Source organism: Leucopleurus acutus (genome assembly GCF_964270905.1).
Source record: "Leucopleurus acutus genome assembly, chromosome: 2".
Lineage (NCBI taxonomy): Eukaryota > Metazoa > Chordata > Mammalia > Artiodactyla > Delphinidae > Leucopleurus > Leucopleurus acutus.
In genome coordinates, this window is record NC_139143.1 from 150,770,669 (window position 1) to 150,792,006 (window position 21,338).

The following is a 21,338-nucleotide window of genomic DNA, read 5'->3' on the forward strand; positions in this document are numbered from 1 at the left end:
CTTGAAATTTCTAAGGAATCTCAGATTGTACTTTTTAAAGCCTCTGTTATTTATTCTTCTGTTTTAAGGCTAGGATCCAAACTTTAGAAATTGTCTTCTTCATATTTCACATGCAGTATAAATTTGAGTGCATTTACCTCATCTTGAGGTTTCCCATGGCTGCTAAGTTTTCTAGCCTGCTAAGTGACCTTGCTTTACTGCTTGAGTGACTGGGATCTTACAAACCATGTTGCAGGCCAGTCTTCTTGTGGGGTCTTTGTAGACATTGGTTGTACATAAAGGCAATCCCTGATCCTTAATAGCGGCTTGTTCTATCTGAATGAAAGAGAATCATTCTCAAATATGGCCTTGTTTTTGTACAATTGGTTTACTCAACTATAACCTGATAAAAAGGAGAATAAATTGTTATTTAACTTGTTTGATAACTATATGGCCATACAAAGTAAGGACATTCAGTTAAAGGATTTGTTTTTGATTTCTGAAGGGTCAGTGAGAATCAAATACCATTGAAAACTATTTCATTCAGTTTACAAAAGCAGAGCCTACTAAATTGAGGGATGGATATAGAGTAAGAAAGTGCTTTTCCACATATCCATCAGAAAATAGAATAGTAAAAATACCAACAATATTCCACGTAAATAATCGTAATTCAATTTTCCTTAACACTTCATTCAGCCCTGTGTATTTAATTCTTGTTTCCCTGCCTCTTGGGTCAGGAGTCTGCTTTCAAGAGATATATCTACTTCCAGAATGCAGTCCTGGAATTTTGACTTGGTCTACCAGTACAGTCTGAAAGTTGTCTAAGTGATGTCAGCCCAGAAGTCTTTATCCAAAAGTCTACATTTTGAAGTGTTAATAGTTCAGAGTATGTGGTATCGTACTTTCCATGAGGCTCTGAGACTGTCTTTCTTTGTTAACAACACAGATTGTGGCCTTTAGCTTATGGCAGAGCCTTTAGGCAGGCATCAGAGTACAACAGAAACTGCCTGTAGATGACAAAGACTAAATGGCTGTGTTTAATTATTATAATAACCAAAAGAATGGAAGATAGTAAAATTATTTATTGGAATACACTACATAAATATGTCATAAGAGCTTAATCTGGGTTTCCCTTTCTCCTCAGTGCCTCTGTTTCTAGGCTATGGGGGGGTAGTTGTTCCTTTTTTATCCCACCCTGGTCAAGGGGTAGGCAAAGAAAAGGAGTTGTGGAGAATTCTAGAGGCAGAGTTCCCAACCCTTTCTGTACCTCCTTGTTACCCCAAATTTGGATTGAGCAATTCTTTCCTTTTTGCTGAGTGCCTGATTTATCCCATGTTCTAGCACTTGAAAGAAAGTATTTCTCTTTTGCTTCTTTGCTGGGATTGGTCTGTCTGGAATGCTTTGTATATGTTTTAGCAAACAATCTTTTAACTAAAGTGGAAAAACAGCTAGCTCACAAATATCCTCGTATCATGTTACTATTCCCATGACTTTTAAAAATTTACTTTTCACTTTTACAAATATAACTTTAGGAAATCTCTACGGAAGTGAGAGTCGTTATTTTTTTTGAACTGTTTTTTTTGTTCTTGGTGACCTCATTCTATCTTAAAGGAAAGTCCCCATCAGTTAAAATGATGTGTTTCCCTTAACGTGCTTTAGGAACTTAGCAGTTTTTAAAATTTCTTTAAGTTTATAATGCAGTCACTGCTGGTTTTAGAACTGATATTGCTTTGATTTTTAAAAAAAGTGTTGCAGTTTCTTAAGAGTAAGTATAAAAGCAGAAGTTAATTATTTAAAGATATTTGAAAAAAAAACAGATAACTGTGCAGCTATTCCCATTTATCAGAAGACCTCTCCAGGAACTATTGCCCTTTTCCTCTTTTGCCATTTAAGTTTATTGGAATTTAAATGGCAGCTATAGAAGACTTGGAATCAGAAGACATGTATTAATGTTATGACTCCACTAATCTGTTCTACTTCCTCTGAGCTTCAGGGTTTTTTTTGTGTGTGTTCTTGTTTGTTTTTGTTTTTTAATTTGGCTGCACTCTGTAGCTTGTGGGATCTATGTTCCCTGACCAGAGATTGAACCTGGGCCCTGGCAGTGAAAGCACTGAGTCCTAGCCACTGGACTGCCAGGGAATTCCCTGAGCTTCAGTTTTATCATGTGTGTAATGGGCATGATAAAAAAACACTTTGTAGATTGACAGTGCTTTCTAGATGGTACTCTTCTCATATGGGTCTCCAATATTCCATGGCCTTTGTTAGTCAAAGGATTCCTGTTCCCTTTTTGAAAAAGTCAGTTCCCAAATTACAGGGAGAAAGGCAGGTAAATAATCATAATTTTGTCTTTATGTTTGTTGTCAGCTTATGGTTTGTATCTTTTCAGGTTGATACAGGCAATACTGGAAGGGTATTGGCTTCTGATGCTGCTGTATTCCTGAAAAAATCAGGACTTCCAGACCTGATACTTGGAAAGGTAGTATTTGTTCATTGTAACTAGATATAATGAATATTTATTAGTGTAGATAAATTGGGTGCAAATTCAGAAAGATAACCATTACAAAACTTAGAAGTTAGAACTGTCATGGAAGCAGTTACAGTAATGCAGTGGAGGGAATTTCTGGTGTAGTGATTTACCCTCTTGAAAAATAAGGTGTTTTTCAGATTTTTAGAAAACAAATTACTTTTTAGTAGGATGAAATGAGGAAGTAATAGTACATTTGAGTGATGTGGGGAGAAACAATGCAGACTGGGAACCTTGCCACCCACTCAGAATTGGCTCTTTCCCTACTTCCTCTATTAGAACTGTCTCTATGTTTAATATGTGGTAAATAGAGTAGGGGATGAGAGGCTTAGGAAGGAGCACAAAGAGGTGGAACAGTCCCTCTCTTGGCTTGATCTCCTTACAAATCCTTATATATGATATTGATATGTATTCAAACCCTGAACAATAATCATTATTAATAATTTAATTATTCACAAATAAACATTAACTATTTCAGCTTACCCATAAGAAAGAATATCATCTTAATAAGGATCTAAAATCAAGGTAGCATGTTCTAGTAGAAAAGAGTATTGGACTTGGAGTTGGAATCTGGGTTAATAAAAAAGTCATTGGACTGGAAGTTAGAATATGGTCTGCAGTTCTTTCCCTGATGCCTTGGATGTTCTTGAGTAAGTCACTTAACCTCACTGGACCTTAGTATCTTTGTGTAGGGTTGCACTAAGTGATCTTTAAGGTTTCTTTCCACTTTTAATTCTGTGATTCTTAAATCTGACTACCAAAGAGCATGAGGTTGTAAATTGCAGGGATTTAATTTATCTTTAAGGTGATTTTTGTTAAAATATAGATTGATACTTTTTTTTTTTCTAAATTTCAGATCTGGGATTTAGCTGACACAGATGGCAAAGGTATCCTGAACAAACAAGTAAGATTCAGAGATTGACATGAAAAATTTTTGAGTAATTCAGAATAAAAAATAGCCAGCAATTTTTTGTATTTTTAAACTAAAAATTGGTTTTTACCAAAATGAGGGTTTTGCAAGGGCAAGTGTTAGAACAGTGAAAATATTTCCAATCAGTAGGCATTAAAATACCTAATTCCCAAAGGTTAGTGTTAGTTTGGTGACATTTAGTTCTCCTGGAGTGTTGTAGTCTGTTTGGGCTGCTGTAACGAAATATCACAAACTGGTTGGCTTGTAAACAGCATAAATTTATTTTTCACAATTCTGGAGGCTGGAAGTCTTAGATAGGGTGCCAGCATGGTTCTAGTGAGAGCTTTCTTCTAGGTTGCAGACTTCTTCTTTATTCTTACATGGCAGAATGTGCTGGCGATTTCTCTGAATGCTTTTTTGTAAGGCACTTATCCCATTCATGAGGGCTCCATCCTGATGGTTTATGCACTTTCCAGAGGCTCTACCTCCTAATGGCTCTACTATTATTTTTGGGATTTTGAATTTCAATATATGAATTTGGGGGGACACATTCAAACAATAACATGGGATTTATTTTTCTTAGTTATTCAGGGAGACTTTGCTCTTTGTATCTTATTAAGTTTCTTATGTGTACAGGGTTATAAATAAAAGTGGATTTTATTTTATTACTGTTCTTTAAATTTATTTATTTATTTATTTATTTATGGCTGTGTTGGATCTTCGTTGCTGTGTGCGGGCTTTCTCTAGTTGTGGCGAGCAGGGGCTACTCTTCATTGCGGTGCACAGGCATCTCATTGCATTGGCTTCTCTTGTGGAGCACGGACTCTAGGCACACGGTCTTCAGTAGTTGTGGCACGCGGGCTCAGTAGTTGTGGCTCGCGGGCTCTAGAGTGCAGGCTCGGTAGTTGTGGCGCACGGGCTCAGTTGCTCCGTGGCATATGGGTCTTCCTGGACCAGGGCTTTAACCCGTGTCCCTTGCATTGCATTGGCAGGCAGATTCTTAACCACTGCGCTACCAGGGAAGTCCAAAAGTGGATTTTATTATTCATGTGTTAAGATGGTATTGTGTATTTGAAGGGAAGCTCTTGGCTAATCAAACCTGAGTACAGTGTATTCTGGTCTAGGTCTTATCTCTGACATATAAACCCAAAAATGGTTTACAAGCCTGAAGTAAACCTTAGACCAGAAATATGTGAAAGTGGTTGTGGGCATTGGACACCATCAGAGAACTTTAAAGTTCTGCTTGTTGGGGATGGATTTCAGAGTTCTATAGGATTAAATTCAAAGCTTGCTACATGCTAATACATTGGCTGAGCACTACTACTCAAAGCTAATTTTCCCTATGGGGATAGCTGAAGCTAACTCAGAAAAGGGATGGGAAAAATTAGATGAGGGGGTCAGAATACCCAGTCTCTTATTTAAGATTCCAAGGTTAGATTGTGGTCCCCATTGGACCCCTGGGCAGAAGGGCCAGCTTGGTACATTGGAGACATTGGAAAACTAAATTCGCATGGGCATCCAGGGTGCTCTGTACTCAGTCAGCAAATATTTGTTGAGTACCTGTTTTGAGCCAGGTTTTGGCAATACAGAGGTGAACGTGACAGGATGTGGTCCTTATCTTCATGAACTTACAGTAAAATAAATTCTTCACTGCTGTTCCTAGACTTTGGATGTTTAGTTTGAGTTCTTTGTTATATCCAGGTGGCTGGATTTATGGATTTGCAGTTATAAACTTTGATGTTTGCATTGGAGGAATAGATTTTTTAATTAACATATGAAATTAAGAAAATAAACCAATACTTACTGAGTTTCTATGTGCCAAAAATGATAGTGTTTTCTTCCTATAGTGTGGTTTTAATTTTGATCCTTATAATACATTGCAAGGTAGATATTAGCCCCCCTTTTAAAGAGTTTTTTTAAACTTGCCCAAGGCCTCACAACCAGTAGCAGAACTAGAATTCAGTGCAATACTATTTCACTTCAGAGCCCATCCATACTATGGGAGTGGACCTGATTACCTAAGAGTAATTGACTCTCATTAGAATGAGAAGAGAAAAAGGGTTATTTAGAGTTCAGCATTTAAAGGATAGTAGGAGACATTGATTTCAGCAAAAGATACTTGAAAGGTCAGAGGAGAACTAGGAGAGCTTTATGAAACTATGCCGGTAGAGGAGAGCATCAGGGAGGATCATACAGTCCAGGCTGCCAAAAGAACAGGTAGGGGGTGTTTCCCTGGTGGCAAAGTGGTTAAGAATCTGCCTGCCAATGCAGGGGACATGGGTTCGAGCCCTGGTCCAGGAAGAGCCCACATGCTGTGGAGCAACTAAGCCCGTGTGCCACAACTACGGAGCCTGCACTCTAGAGCCTGGGAGCCAAAACTACTGAGCCCATGTGACACAACTACTGAGCCCACGCGCCACAACTACTGAAGCCTGTGCGCCTATAGCCCGTGCTCTGCAGCAAGAGAAGACACTGCAATGAGAAGCCCGTGCACCGCAATGAAGAGTAGCCCCTGCTCGCCGCAACTAGAGAAAGCCCACGCACAGCAATGAAGACCCAGTGCAGCCAAAAATAAATAAATTTAAAAAAAAAATTAAAAAATAAAAGAACAAGTAGGATGAAGCTTTTTAAAAAAAAATTTATTTTAGAGTCCTGTATTTGGTAGCTAGGAGTTTATTTGTGACATAGGCAGTTGTTTCTCTAGCTAATGGTAGGAGTTAAAATCAGATGGCATAGAAGCTTGTGTGGTGAATGAAAAAAGAAGGGGTGATCTTGAAATAGCATTTTTTCAAGAAATTTATTAGTGAAGGCAAGGTATTGTATAAACAGACAACGTGTAAGTTTCTAGGAATAGGTTAAGTATTGAGTAAGAAGAAAGTATTGAGTAGAAAGAAGAAAGTATTGAGTAGGTGAGAACAGAACAGCGGTACAGCAGTAAAGGGTTGATTTCATCAGCAACTGTACTGGAGTATTGACAAGTTGCAAGTAATCATAACTGGAGTAAAGGGTTTTGTTATGTTTAACTCAGAACAGCTGAAAACAAGTTGCTTCAGTGTCATTCCACTAATTAAATTTTGGACCGAGGCTTCAAATGCCAAAAACCCAAGGACCTTTGGGAGAGATTTACAAATATTTTGAAGTCAAGCAGTTATATAATTGTTTTAGATGTTGCATAGTTATTCTTTGTAGCTTTTCTGGAATAACAGTGACTGAGTTACTTGAATGATTGGTCTAGTGTTAAAATTTATAATCTTAAATCCAGAGATGGCCTTTTGATAACGTTTTATTTATTTTCTTCTAGGTGCTATTTTCTTCTAGACTTTTTTTCAAGATTCTTTTTCTCACTTAAATTATAAAAATCATTTAATGTCTTTAAATATTCTTTGAAACATGATTATTAATTTTGGTATATTTCCAAATATATATATTTATCAGTATATTTAATTATTTTCCCATTTATATTAATATTTTTTGCTATTTATAATATTAGGAATATCTTTGTACATAGATCTCTTCTTGATTTTAGAGCAAGTGTTTTTTGTGGGTTTTTTTTGCTGTACGCGGGCCTCTCACTGTTGTGGCCTCTCCCATTGCGGAGCACAGGCTCTGGACACGCAGGCTCAGCGGCCACGGCTCACGGGTCTAGCCGCTCCGCGGCATGTGGGACCTTCCCGGACCGGGGCACGAACCCATGTCCCCTGCATCGGCAGGCGGACTGTCAACCACTGCGCCACCAGGGAAGCCCTAGAGCAAGTTTTTCAAGCAAATGTGCCGTTATATTCGCTGCAACATAAAAATCTTGGAGTAGTTGTGAACTGTTTTGTATTTTCAGATTAAAGGTATGTGTGTAGATAGATGGATGGATGGATGAATGGGTAGATAATGCTCTTAACATTCATACTTTTCTTTCTCAGGAATTCTTTGTTGCTTTGCGTCTTGTGGCATGTGCCCAGAATGGATTGGAGGTTTCACTGAGTAGTTTGAACCTGGCTGTTCCTCCACCAAGATTTGTAAGAAGTGCTTTTAAATTTAAATTGTATTTTTAAAAATGATACCACATGATTTGAAAATTAAAATTTACTATATTAAAAAATTTTTCCCTCAACCCCTATCACTCAGCTACCCGATTTTCTTTCTTATGGCCACTGCTGTTATTAGTTTCTTGTGTATCTTCCAGTTATTTTATGTGTATATAAAGACATATAAATACCTATATCCTCAGTTTACATTAATTGTAGCATACTATACACATGATTCTATGCCTTTTTAAATAACTTGATATGTTTTGGAGATCTTTACATAAAAGCTTCCTCATTCTTTTTTACAGCTGGATAGTATTTCCGTGCTTCTGTTTACCTTAATTTATTTAACTTCCTATTGGTAGGCTTTTAGCTTGCTTCCAGTCTTTTATTATTTAAAACATGCTGCAATGAATAATAACCTTGAATCTGTGTCACTTTGCATGTGCAGAAATATATGTGTAACTTCTCAGAAGTGGAATTGCTGTTTCAAAAGTTTGTGCATTGTAATTTTCACATATAATATCTACTTGTCTTCCATAGTGGTTGTATTAGTTCACAGTCCCACCAACAACTGGTTGAGTGTACTTCTGCTAACATACTGTTGTCAAACTTTTGGTCCTTGTCAATTTGATAGGTGACAAATGGGTAGTTTTAATTCGTCCTTTTGGTTTTATGGAGTGAAGTTGAGTAGTTTTTCTCATGCTTATGAGCCATTTACATTGCCTTTATGTGAAATGTCTGTTTGAAACCTTTGTCCATTTTTCTTTGGTTGTTTGTCTTATTGAATTCTAGAGGCTTTTTATATATTAGGGAAACAGTTCTTTGTCTATATGAGTTGCAAATATTTTCTCCCAGTTTGCCATTTGTCTTTTGACTTTGTGGTCTTTGTGGTGATTTTTTTTCCCCGTAAAGAAGTCATTGTTTTTAATGTAAATGAATTATTAGGATTTAAGTTTTTTAATGGTTTCTTTGTTCACATTTACATTAGTCCTGACGTAAGGTATGCGTATGGATTCAAATTTATGTTTCTTCAAGACGGCTACCTTTTAGACTTAATACAGTTTATTGAATAATCAATCTTTTCCATACCGATTTGAAATGCCGCCTCAATCATGTGCTGAATTCTCATATGTATTTTGGTTTTTTTCTGGATTTTTTCTGTTCATACCCATTGATCTGTTTATCCATATGCTGATCTCACATTGTTTCAATTATCATATTTGGTAATTTATATCTGATAGGGCTAGTCCTTCCCACCCTACTGCTTTTTTTCAGAAGTTTCACGGCTCTTCTTGCTTGTTTTTAAATTCAGTATTTTAGTATTTTGTCTGAGTATTATGAATTTAACTTCAGTTTTGAGAATTTCTGTACTTTGAAGTTTAGTTGTGGAGTCAGAGGGTTAATTTAGGGATTTGTTGCCTAACTATACTATTATAAAAAATTTTCAAACATATTCATCTGTCTCTACAAGCAAATAAACATAATAACTGGGACATGGTGTTGATAGGTTCATGTACTTCTAACTTAGAAATCTTAAATTGAGTTCTTGTTCCAGTCAGCTTTCCTTAAATAGTGTAGGGAAAAAGTGATCAGTTAACAGGGCCATAAATATTTTTGTTACATTCAGATATCTTTATCTTGATTTCAGTTGTAATAGGATTTCTTCTATAAGACTTACATATTTTAGTTAGTGCTCCACAGTCATTTAGTCATTTAGTTAGCTCCAGTAACTCAGCTTACTCAGTTTTTGTTTCATTTGTACTTAGATGAAGGTCTAATAGAGTTAATGTAAAATAGTGTCCTTTGTGCATTGAGATCCAACATTTTGTCCGAGTATTTTTAAATCCAAAGATTATTTTCTTCTCATTGTTTATTGATGTGATATAGCCCTTCATGTGCTATATTTTCCTTTTTAGCATGATACCAGTAGTCCTTTGCTAATCAGCAGAACTTCTGCAGCTGAGCTCCCATGGGCTGTAAAAGTAAGTAAACTTTGTAACTGTTCTCTCTTTTACTTCACTTTACTTCCTACCTACATAGTCCTTTCCCCCTACTTCCAAAATATATTGCAGTCTGCATTAGACTTTCATTTTTTACTGTGGAGGAAATACTGGTACTAGAAATTGCTTGAGGGATGTTGCAGCTCTGTCAGTCATTTTATGACAGTTAGTATTGGCTTAATCTCATTTCTGTTATAGTGTAAACTAAAAATGATGATCTCATAATCTTGTATTAACTAAAATATTTGATGAATAGGTAGTTTACCCCACTGGTACTATTTCTTGTTTGAAAAGTTCTACTTAATTAATTCTCTTTATGGCTCTAAAACACTTCTTTATGAAATCTTTTTCTAAAATGGGTATTTTGCATTACAGTTATTTGGAGGCACCAAAATGGTTATAGCTATCTTATCAAATTTTAAAAATCGTAATTTTAAAATAGAATATAGCAGATCGGATAACCTGTAATAGATGTGTACAGTTTTGTCAGAAAACCATTTTGGTTTGTATGGCTGTGTCTGCTTGTATGCTATTAACTTTAAAAAGTGTAAGGATCTGGCCTTGACTTGGAAAATCATGAACAATAGTTTCTTATGTTATACAAATAACTTTCTGGGATTTTAGAAAATACCTTGTTATTGATAAAAAGAAATCTTGCTTTGGGAAAAATGGGGGAAACTTGATGTCTATTTCTGTGGCAATGATTTCCTTTTTTTTTTTTTTTTTTAATTTGTTTGAGTTTGAAATGTAACTAAATACCATGTTTAGAAAGTCATAGAATGTCACTAACTAGCTGTGTGTTCTTATAAAAGTTACTGTTTTGCTTTGGATCTGTTTGAGTGAGAGGGTTGGACTAGATGCTCTTCTCAAAGCCCTCTGATCACTAAAATCTTTTGATTTTAACCTAACAGTAGAAGGGCAAAGATAGTATTCCAGCTACAAAAGGGATGGAGGGGATTCTAGACTTTTGAGTGGAGTAACTTTTAAATTATTATTTACTATAATATATTTTGATGAAAGTGAAAAATGCTTTTTAAATGATAGTTTTAAAAATGTTGTCTATTCTTTGAGGACTCAATTTTTAAAAATGCAGTTAAATTCCTTTCACCATTATTTAACTTTGATCTTCTTTGTATTATAGTCTGAAGATAAGGCCAAATATGATGCAATTTTTGATAGTTTAAGCCCAGTGAACGGATTTCTGTCTGGTGATAAAGTGAAACCAGTGTTGCTCAACTCTAAGTTACCTGTGGATATTCTTGGAAGAGTAAGATATTAAATTCTAAATGTAACTTTTATGTATTTTAATTTTGTATCTACCAGGAACACTTAAAAACACATAGATCTTACTTTGAAGTTGTATTATAGAATTTTTTGTGTTTTAACTTAATATATAAAATTATTGCCAGTTTCTTTCTTTCTTTGGTTATTCCCTCTAGCATATGAGTGTTTGAAATTAGCTATATATAATCCTTTTATGTAGATCCTTTTTTCTTTGAGCTGTATGCTCTGACCTCCGAATTCCTTGATTTAATTTCCAGAGATCATCAGTATTCTGCATCTGCCATTTACTCTGTGGCTGTGTCATACAGCCTGGTTAAAGCAATAGTTTCATCTCTGAAATCATAAATTCTACTCTCTGAAGAGAACTTCTTGTCTTTCTAGATTTCTTTCCTAGATACTTGCAAGACTAATTCTTTGACCTCATCAAGACCTTTATTTCTTTATTTTTATTAATTAAAAAAATATATTTATTTATTTATTTTCGGGTGCGTTGGGTCTTCGCTGCTGTTTGCAAGCTTTCTCTAGTTGTGATGAACGGGGTCTACTCTTCATTGCAGTGCACGGGCTTCTCATTGCGGTAGCTTCTCTTGTTGTGGAGCACGGGCTCTAGGCATGCGGGCTTCAGTAGTTGCAGCACATGGGCTCAGTAGTTGTGGCTCAAGGGCTCTAGAGCGCAGGCTCAGTAGTTGTGGCGCACAGGCTTAGTTGCTCTGTGGCATGTGGGATCTTCCAGGACCAGGGCTCGAACCCGTGTCCCCTGCATTGGCAGGCAGATTCTTAACCACTGTGCCACCAGGAAGCCCAGCCTCATCAAGACCTTTAAATCAGACTCTTTTATTTTCCCCATCTTTTGAATTTACTTTTTCCTCATCCGTCCTGGATTTTTTTGGTCCACTGTTTCATGTCAGTATCCTTAGCTTCCTTTGCTGTGTTTTCTAACTTTTCTTCTGCCTGGTGAAAATCCAACCTTGCATGAAGCTAATTATCTGCCTTCTCTCTGATTGCATTCAGACTACTGAGAAAGTCTAGTAAGATTGGTGTCATCATAATTTCATGATCTTCAGCTGGGTTTTCCATACTGCAGCCACTCTTGTGCTGTTTCCATCATGATTTCTCAATACCCTTCTTTATATTTCAAACCTTATCTACTCTCATTAAACCTCTAGTCCTTTCTTTAATTCCTTGCTTAGTCAGACTACATGGGGTCAAATCCTGGTTACACTATTTCTTAACTGTATGACCTTGGGCAAATCATTAGAAAACCATGTCTCAGTTTTCTAATCTTTAAAATTAGCCTGGTTCCCAGTTTGTAGGGTTATACAAATTAAATGTGATAATGTATATAAAGTACCTAGCACAGTGCTTGGTACATACTCTTTGAACGCTAGCTGCCATGATCCTGATGATAACGACTTGCCACCACAACACCAGTACTACTGGATCAGTGTTGTATAGTTTAGGTACTCAATAAATATTAATTTAAAAGCTGTTTTCTAATATTGTTTTTCATTAATTATTTTTCTATTGTGTGATCTGTGTGAGATTTCTAAACTATAAATATAATCTTGTTATTTTTTACTTGAAAGTTACCCTCTTATGTAGCTTCCCATTGCATTTAGGAAAAAGTCTAAACTCCAAGGCATTCAGTGACCAGGCACTTGCTTATTTTCACTCCTGTCTCTTACCAGTATACCTTCTCTTCCTGTCCCAAGTAAAATTTTGTTGAATATCTTTAATACCTTCATTTCAAGGATTTAACATAGTTTATAGCTGGTCTAAAGCTATGGATTCTACTCTAGAGTTAGACCAAATATACCAGGGCCTTTTAGATTTTATATTTATTTTGTATGCCCTGGACATTAGTTGGCTAATGATTAATAATACAGTGTTCATTGGACACTTATTTCAGATGATTAGAGGTTCTGTATTATAGGGAAAACAATAATGGACTTGGTTGGAAGTCTTCACATTGAAAACTGATTCTGTTACTTAATAATAGTTGTATGATCCTAGATAATTCATGCAGTCTCAGGTCTAAAACAGGTTTTATGGTACCACATGGAGTTGTTGCATGAATTGACTGAGATGTTGTTTTTGAAAAAGCATTATAGTTGTTTAAAGTACTTTGTTACATAATTGTTTTCTTACTTGAGAGGAACAAAATATTTTCTTTAAAAATTTGCAAAGGAATTTCTGTTTAAAAATACTTGGTATTAAGAATTATTATTTCTTTTTACAGTAATGTTAATATAGCATGTAATAGTGATTTAATAAAATGGTCAGCATAATTGAAATTTCTCAGAGAAATAGATGTTATAATGTTTAGGCAAAACTTTTTCCTCCATTTAGGTATTGGATGTATACAGTTAGCGCGTGAAATGAAAGAATGTTAATCTTTCCTAATTCTTTTCTTTTTAAGGTTTGGGAGTTGAGTGATATTGACCATGATGGAATGCTTGACAGAGATGAGTTTGCAGTTGTAAGTAACATAATGCTTTCGAAATCTTAAACATCTTAATGGTTTTCTCAAGTGAAAATTTCCCCTTTTTATCTTTAGAGGTAAACTACATTTCTCTTAAAATTGATTGTATGACTGTATTTACCTAGAATTTATAGGTATTCAATAAATATTATTAAACAAATGGATAATGAATGTTTTTGCCATCTTCATTTTATTTGACTTTAAGGTACATAAGAATACCTGCTTTGGATAATGTACTCTAAAGATGCTGAGTATAATCTTTTGAATCTCAACGTGACCAGGCATCTCAGTACCTACTTCTGCTGTGGAATAACTTTACTTCAAATATATCCCTGAATTTTCACATTTATTTGATTAAAGGAAAAGATGAATAACATAATAGTTTCACGTCATTTATGAAGGCAGAGAAAGTTTTGACATCTTGTCTGAAGACATGTTATCCTTAGTAACTGGTTAGTTAATTCCACATAGAGTTGTTTTCATGGCTTCCTTAAAGGTTAGATAAAACTCTGCTGTGGGGGCTTTCCTGGTGGCGCAGTGGTTGAGAGTCCGCCTGCGGATGCAGGGGCCACGGGTTCGTGCCCCGGTCCGGGAAGATCCCACATGCCGCAGAGCGGCTGGGCCTGTGAGCCATGGCTGCTGAGCCTGCGCGTCCAGAGTGTGTGCTCTGCAACGAGAGAGACCATAACAGTGAGAGGCCTGCGTACAGCAAAAAAACAAAAAACAAAAAACAAACAAAAAAACTCTGCTGTGAACTCATGAACTGTAAATCTCTAATCCCCCCTTGAATCTCTTATTTGGAAATTAATCTTTTCAAATTTTCTCTATTTTGCTAAGAACTTGTCTATTGCTTTGACTTTCAGATTTGCCACAGATTTGCAGTATTCTTTAATCTCTTCTGGGTTTATGGTTGGGTTCCTTTCTGTTTCCAAATCGTATGTATTTTTGCTTCTTCTCATTCTTTGTTTAATTGGATTTTTTCTGGCCTATTGATCTTTTAAAAGAGCCATCTTTTGGATTTATTTATCTTTTCTATTATGTTTTGACTTTCTGTTTCATTCTTTTCCACTTTTATCTTAATTCCTTCTTTCCAGTTTGTTTTGATTTACTTTTTAAAAAATTTCTGAAGAAAAGTACTAAGTCCCTTTGTTTTTTATCATCTTTAATATGGAAAACATTTAAAGGACGTATTTTCCTCTAAATACAGATTTAGCTGGATTCCATAGATATTGGTACAGTGTTCTTTTCACTCCTTTTTAGATAATTTTTAAATTTTCCTTGGTCATCTGTTTAGGAATATGCTTTTTAATTTCAAAGTAGTTAAGTTTGTTTGGTTTTTGTTACCTTTGTATATACTTTCAGCTTGATTAGATTTTGGCTGGTGAATGTGGTCTTTAAAATTTTGTTAAGGTTTTCTTTGTTGCCAAGGTTGCAACCTGTTTGTACATGTGTTTCCTGGATATGTCAACATTTCTGTTCAGAAGATATTAGACTTCTGTAAATCCATTATACTGATTTTATTGACTACACTTCAGTTTCTCTTTGTCCTTAGTTTTCTTCTTTTTCCCCTTTCATAAATTTTATTCTATTTATATCCGAGGAATGAAACAAAATAGGCAGAACACATCTTATCACATTTGAAAAAATATATACAGAAACAGAAAATTTTTTCCTTATAAAGACAAAAATTAAAAATTTCAAAGGAGCATTTGTATAAGCATAGTTAAGCTAGGTAGACAATAGCATTATCTTCATTTGGTAAAACAGTAGTATTTCCTGAGGTAAGTGAGTAAACACAGTTTACCTTATGCCCTGAAGCCTTCTCCTAGGCAACTTTTTTTTCTTTTGTAATGAAAGTAAATTTTCATTAAAAGAATAATTAAAGAATAAACACACATTTGTAGGAAATTACTACTTAAAAAATTAATGAACATCCATATACCTTCTCCTAGATTTACTAATTTTAACCATTTTGCCACGTTTGATTTCCTTCTGTGTGCATTCCTCAGAAATTTTTTCCAACTTTATCCTGCTTAGTGCCTTTAATTTTGAATTCCAGCTTGTGTTATATTAATACTGCTTCTGCTCTCTTTTTATTTGGATTACTTGATGTTTCTAATGCTTGAAATGTATCTCTTAAAAATGTCACTGCCAATTTTAATTTTTTACCTAATTTGACAGTTTTTGTCTTTTAAGATAATGAGCTGTGTATTGATTTTATTCCCCCTACCAGATCCTATTTATTTTACATTATTATTTTCTCTTTTTTCCTCTTCCTTATTGTTGCTAGTTATCAAGTTGTGATTCATTCATTTCCCCCCTCTAATCAATTTGGAAATTCTGTTATAATGTCTGTTCCATTAATGGTTAATACACCCTTCCTTGTACTTACCATACTTATTGCTCCAGTATTTGAAAAAAAGATTGTTAGCCCTCATTCAAGTAAAATAAGACCTTTAGATTATTTTCACTTCTTTCTCCTTCACCTCCCAACCTCAGAAGATTTTAGAACATTTTTTGTAACTAAAATTCTAGATTTTACTCAGTTAATTTAATTCTTTTGGTTCTAGGATTTCCTTTGTCAATTTTAATTTAATTTCCTTTTGTCAGTATTAATAGTCTCACTAGCATTCTTCTGGTAGAATTTGCCTGATAAATCTTTTTCCATCTTTTTACTTTCGTGACTGAGGCAATATAGTCCATACTATTTAAAAAAATTTTAATTACTACAACAGAGCCAATGTACCTGAGCCTGCAAGTCACTGATCTTTATTTAGCATCAGTATTTTTAAAAACTGAATTTTAAGGGTTCCTTTGCAAATTGAAGTAATTTTTTAAATGCTTTTTCAACAGTAGATTAACTAAACTCTATAAACATTTTAAATTATGTTCCTAAATAAGTAAAGATAATGTACTTATTCATATGATCAGTTCTTTTGGATTATGACAATTTATACTTGCCAATTTTTGGTTTGTTGAAGTATAAGGTAGTATTTTTTCCTTACTTGTTATGTATTTACATAATCAAAACTATTGAACATGAGAGTATTTATGCTTAAGATTTAACTCTAAAATTCTTACCTGTTTAAAAAATATTTATTTATTTATTTGGCTTGTGGGGTCTTAGTTTAAGCATGCGGGATCTTCATTGTGGCATGCGGAGTCTCTCATTGTGGTGCTCGGGCTCTTTGTTCCAGTACGTGGACTTCTCTCTAGTTGTGGCACGTGGACTCAGTAGTTGCACTCATGGGCTCTCTAGTTGTGGCGCGCAGGTGCCAGAGCACGCAGGCTCAGTAGTTGTGGCATGTGGGCTCTCTAGTTGTGGCACATGAGCTCTAGAGTGCATGGACTTAGTTGTCGTGGCATGTGAGCTTAGTTGTCCCATGGCATGTGGGATCTTAGTGGGATTGAACCTGCGTCCCCTGCATCGGCAGGTGGATTCTTAACTACTGGACCACCAGGGAAGTCCTCTTAACCCATTTTCTTTTAATATTTATTTATTTATTTGGCTGCACTGGGTCTTAGTTGCAGCACATGGGATCTTCATTGCTGCATGTGTGGTCTTTGTTGCGGCACGTGGGATCTTTAGTTGTGGCACGTGGGCTCTTAGTTGCGGCATGTGGGATCTTTTTAGTTGTGACATGTGAGATCTTTAGTTATGGCATGTGAACTCTTCGTTGTGGCATGTGAACTCTTCGTTGTGGCATGTGGGATCTAGTTTCCTGACCAGGAATTGGGCCCCCTGCATTGTGAGCATGGAGTCTTAAGCACTGGACCACCAGGGAAGTCCCCCCATTTTCTTTTAGATAAAATGGTGCTTTATGTTTGTTTTAAAGACCCAGTATCTGCTCTGTGTTTATTATATTTTATTTTTAAAAAAATTTTTATTGAGGGATTTCCCTGGTGGTCCAGTGGCTAAGACTCCATGCTCCCAATGCAGGGGGCCTGGGTTCGATCCCTGGTCAGGGAACTAAATCCTACATGCCACAACTAAGAGTTTGCATGCCGCAACTAAAGATCCCACACGCCACAACTAAAGATCCTGCATGCCGCAACGGAGATCCCACACTGGCAATGAAGATCCCATGGGCCGCAGCTAAGACCTGGCACAGCCAAATAAATAAGTAAATATTAAAAAAGAATTTTTTATTGAAATCTAGTTGATTTACAATGTTGTGTTAGTTTCAGGTGTACAGCAATGTGATTCAGTTATACATATATATATAAATATATATATTCTTTTTCAACATTCTCTTCCATTATAGGTTATTACAAGATATTGAACATAGTTCCCTATGCTATACAGTAGGTTCTTGTTGGTTATCTATTTTATATATAGTAGTACGTATATTTTAATCCTAATTAAAACTCCTAATTTATACCCCCACTTTTGGTAACCATAAGTTTGTTTTCTATGTCTGTGAGTCTTTTCTGTTTTGTAAATACATTCATTTGTATCATTTTTTTAGATTCCAGATATAAGTGATATCATATGGTATTTGTCTTTGTCTTACTTACTTCATTTAGTATGATAATCTCTAGGTCCATCTGTGTCACTGAAAATGGACTTATTCCATTCTTTTTTATGGCTGAATAATATTCCATTGTATATGTACACCACATCTTCCTTATCCATTCATCTGTCAGTAGACACTTAGGTTGCTTCCATGTCTTGGCTATTTTAAATAGTGCTGCAGTGAACATTGGGGTGCACTCAGCTTTTCAAATTATGTTTTTCTCCAGATATGTGCCCAGTAGTGGGATTGTATGATCATATGGTAGCTCTATTTTTAGTTTTTAAGGAACCTCCATACTGTTCTCTGTAATGGCTGTACCAGTTTACATTTCCACAAACAGTGTAGGAGGGTTCCTTTTTTTCCACACCCTCTCCAGCATTTTTTATTTGTAGACTTTTTGTTGTTGGCCAATACGCCCAGTGTAAAGTGATACCTCATTGTAGTTTTCATTTGCATTTCTCTAATAAGTAGCGATGTTGAGCATCTTTAAATGTGCCTTTTGGCCATTTGTATGTCTTCTTTGGAGAAATGTCTATTTATGTCTTCTACTCATTTTCTGATTGGGTTGTTTTTTCTTTGATATTGAGCTATATGAACTGTTTGTATATTTTAGAGATTAATCCCTTGTTGGTCACATTGTTTGCAAATATTTTCTCCTATTCCATAGGTTGTCTTTTTGTTTTGTTTCTGGTTTCCTTTGCTATGCAAAAGCTTTTAAGTTTCATTAGGTCCCATTTGTTTATTTTTGTTTTTATTTCCATTACTCCAGAAGACGGATCCAACAAGATACTGCTGCAATTTATGTCAGAGTGTTCTGCCTATGTTTTCCCCTAGGAGTTTTATGGTTTCAGGTCTTACATTTAGTTCTTTAATCCATTTTGAGTTTATCTTTGTGTATGGTATGGTGTTAGAGAATGTTCTGATTTTTTTAAAAATTTAATTAATTAATTTATTTATGTCTGTGTCGGGTTGTCATTGCAGCACGTGGGCTTCTCTCTAGTTGTGTGTGGGCTTCTCTCTAGTTGCAGCCTGTGGGCTTTTTTCTGGTTGTGGTGTGTGGGTTTTCTCTCTCTAGTGGCGTGCGGGCTTCAGAGTGCGTGGGCTCTGTAGTTTGCAGCATGCAGGCTCTCTTGTTGAGGCACATGAGCTCAGTAGTTGTGGTGCGTGTGCTTAATTGCCCTGCGGCATGTGGGATCTTGGTCCCCAACCAAGAATCGAACCTGTGTCCCCTGCCTTGGAAGGTGGATTCTTTACCACTGGGCCACCAGGGAAGTCCTGAGATTGTTTTAATTTCTTTCTTTTATTTGTAGATGTCCAGTTTTCCCAGCACCACTTATTGAAGAGACTGTCTTTTCTCCATTGCGTATTCTTGCCTCCTTTGTTGTAGATTAGCTGACCGTATGTGTATGGGTTTATTTCTGGGCTTTCTACCCTGTTCCATTGATCTATATTTCTGATTTTGTGCCAGTACCATACTGTTTTGATTGCTGTAGCTTTGTTGTATAGTCTAAACTCAGGGAGCCTGGTTCCTCCAGCTCCGTTTTTCTTTCTCAAGATTGCTTTGGCTATTCGGGGTCTTTTGTATTTCCATATAAATTAAAAAAATTTTTTGTTCTAGTTCTGTTAAAAATGCCTTTGGTGATTTGATAGGGATTGCATTGAATCTGTAGATTGCCTTGGGTAGTATAGTCATTTTAACAATATTGATTCTTCCAATCCAAGAACATGGTATATCTTTCCATTTATTTGTGTCATCTTTGATTTCTTTCATCAGATACTTACAGTTTTTGGATTACAGGTTTTTTGCCTCCTTAAGTAGGTTTATTCCTGGTATTTTATTCTTTTGGATGCAATAGTAAATGGAATTGTTTACTTAATTTCTCTTTCTAACCTTTCTTTGTTAGTGTACAGAAATGCAATGGATTCCTGAGTATTAACTTTGTATCCTGCGCCTTTACTGAATTCATTGATGAGCTGTAGTAGTTTTCTGGTAGTGTCTTTAGGATTTTTCTATGATAAATGTATGATATGTATGATATCATGTCATCTGCAAACAGTGACAGTTTTACTACTTCTTTTCCAGTATGAATTCCTTTTATTTCTTTTTCTTTTCTTATTGCTGTGGCTAGGACTTCCAAAACTGTGTTGAATAACAGTGGTGAGAGTGGACATCCTTGTCTTTTTCCTGATCTTAGAGGAAATGCTTTCAGCTTTTCACCATTGAGTGTGATGTTGCCTGTGAAGTTGTCATATATGGCCTTTATTATGTTGAGGTAGGTCCCTGCTATGCCCACTTTCTGGAGAGTTTTTATCATAAATGGATGTTGAATTTTGTCAAAAGCTATTTTGGCATCTATTAAGCTGATCATATGGTTTTTAGTCTTCTGTTTGTTAATGTGGTGTATCACACTGATTGATTTGTGTATATTGAAAAATCCTTGCATCCCTGGGATAAATCCCACTTCATCATGATATATGATCCTTTTAATGTATCATTGGATTTGGTTTAATAGTATTTTGTTGAGGATTTTTGTGTTCATCAGTGATATTGGCCTGTAATTTTCTTTTATTATTTATTTATTATTTTGGCTGCTCCAGGTCTTAGTTGCAGAATGTGGGATTTTCATTGCAGCATGCGGGCTTCTTAGTTGTGGCATGCGGACTCTTAGTTGTGGCATGCGGACTCTTATTTGCAGCATGCAGACTTCTTAGTTACTGCATGCGAACTCTTAGTTGTAGCATGCATGCGGGATCTAGTTCCCTGACCAGGGATCGAACCTGGGCCCCCTGCATTGGGAGCATGGAGTCTTACCCACTGGACCACAAGGCAAGTCCTGTAATTTTCTATTTTTGTGGTATCTTCATCTGGTTTAGGTATCAGGGTGATGGTGGTCTCAAAGAATGAGATTGGAAGTGTTCCTTCCTCTGCAATTTTTTCGAATAGTTTCAGAAGGATAGGTCTTAACTCTTCTTTGAATTTTTTTTTGATAGCATTCACCTATGAAGCTATCTGGTCTTGGACTTTGTTGGGAGTTTTTCAATCACAGATTCAATTTCAGTGCTTGTATTTGGTCTGTTCATATTTTCTACTTCTTCCTGGTTCAGTCTTCGGAGATTGTACCTTTCTAAGAATTTGTCCATTTCTTCTAGGTTGTCCATTTTATTGGCATATATTTGCTTGTAGTAGTCTTTTATGGTCCTTTGTATTTCTGTGTTGCCTGTTGTAATTTGTCTTGTTTCATTTCTAATTTTATTGATTTGTGCCCTGTTCCTTTTTTTCTTGATGAGTCTGGCTAAAGTTTTATCAATTTTGTTTATGTTTTCAAAGAACTAGGTTTTAGTTCTGTTGATCTTTTTTTTTTTCTTTTGGTCTCTATTTCTGCTCTGATCTTTATGATTTCTTTCCTTCTACTAACTTTGCATTTTGTTTGTTCTGATTTCTCTAGTTGCTTTAGCTGTAAGGTTAGGTTGTTTACTTGAGATTTTTCTTGTTTCCTGAGGTAAGCTTGTATTGCTGTAGACTTCTCTCATAGGACTGCCTTTGCTGCATCTGTTAGGTTTTAGATCGTCATGTTTTCATTTTCATTTGTCTCTAGATATTTTTTTATTTCCTCTTTGTC

At 35.7% G+C, this 21,338-nt stretch overlaps 1 protein-coding gene across 1 annotated transcript in view; it reads left to right on the top strand.

Annotated features, from left to right (window-relative positions):
- The window catches only part of EPS15 (epidermal growth factor receptor pathway substrate 15), a 160,191-nt gene that overhangs the window by 34,579 nt on the left and 104,274 nt on the right, over window positions 1-21,338 (top strand). Inside the window, exons 3-8 of the mRNA XM_082834099.1 lie at window positions 2,366-2,455; window positions 3,360-3,407; window positions 7,328-7,423; window positions 9,352-9,417; window positions 10,577-10,702; window positions 13,139-13,198. Coding sequence (XP_082690225.1) covers window positions 2,366-2,455; window positions 3,360-3,407; window positions 7,328-7,423; window positions 9,352-9,417; window positions 10,577-10,702; window positions 13,139-13,198 — 486 coding nt within the window. The remainder of the gene's footprint in view (window positions 1-2,365; window positions 2,456-3,359; window positions 3,408-7,327; window positions 7,424-9,351; window positions 9,418-10,576; window positions 10,703-13,138; window positions 13,199-21,338) is intronic.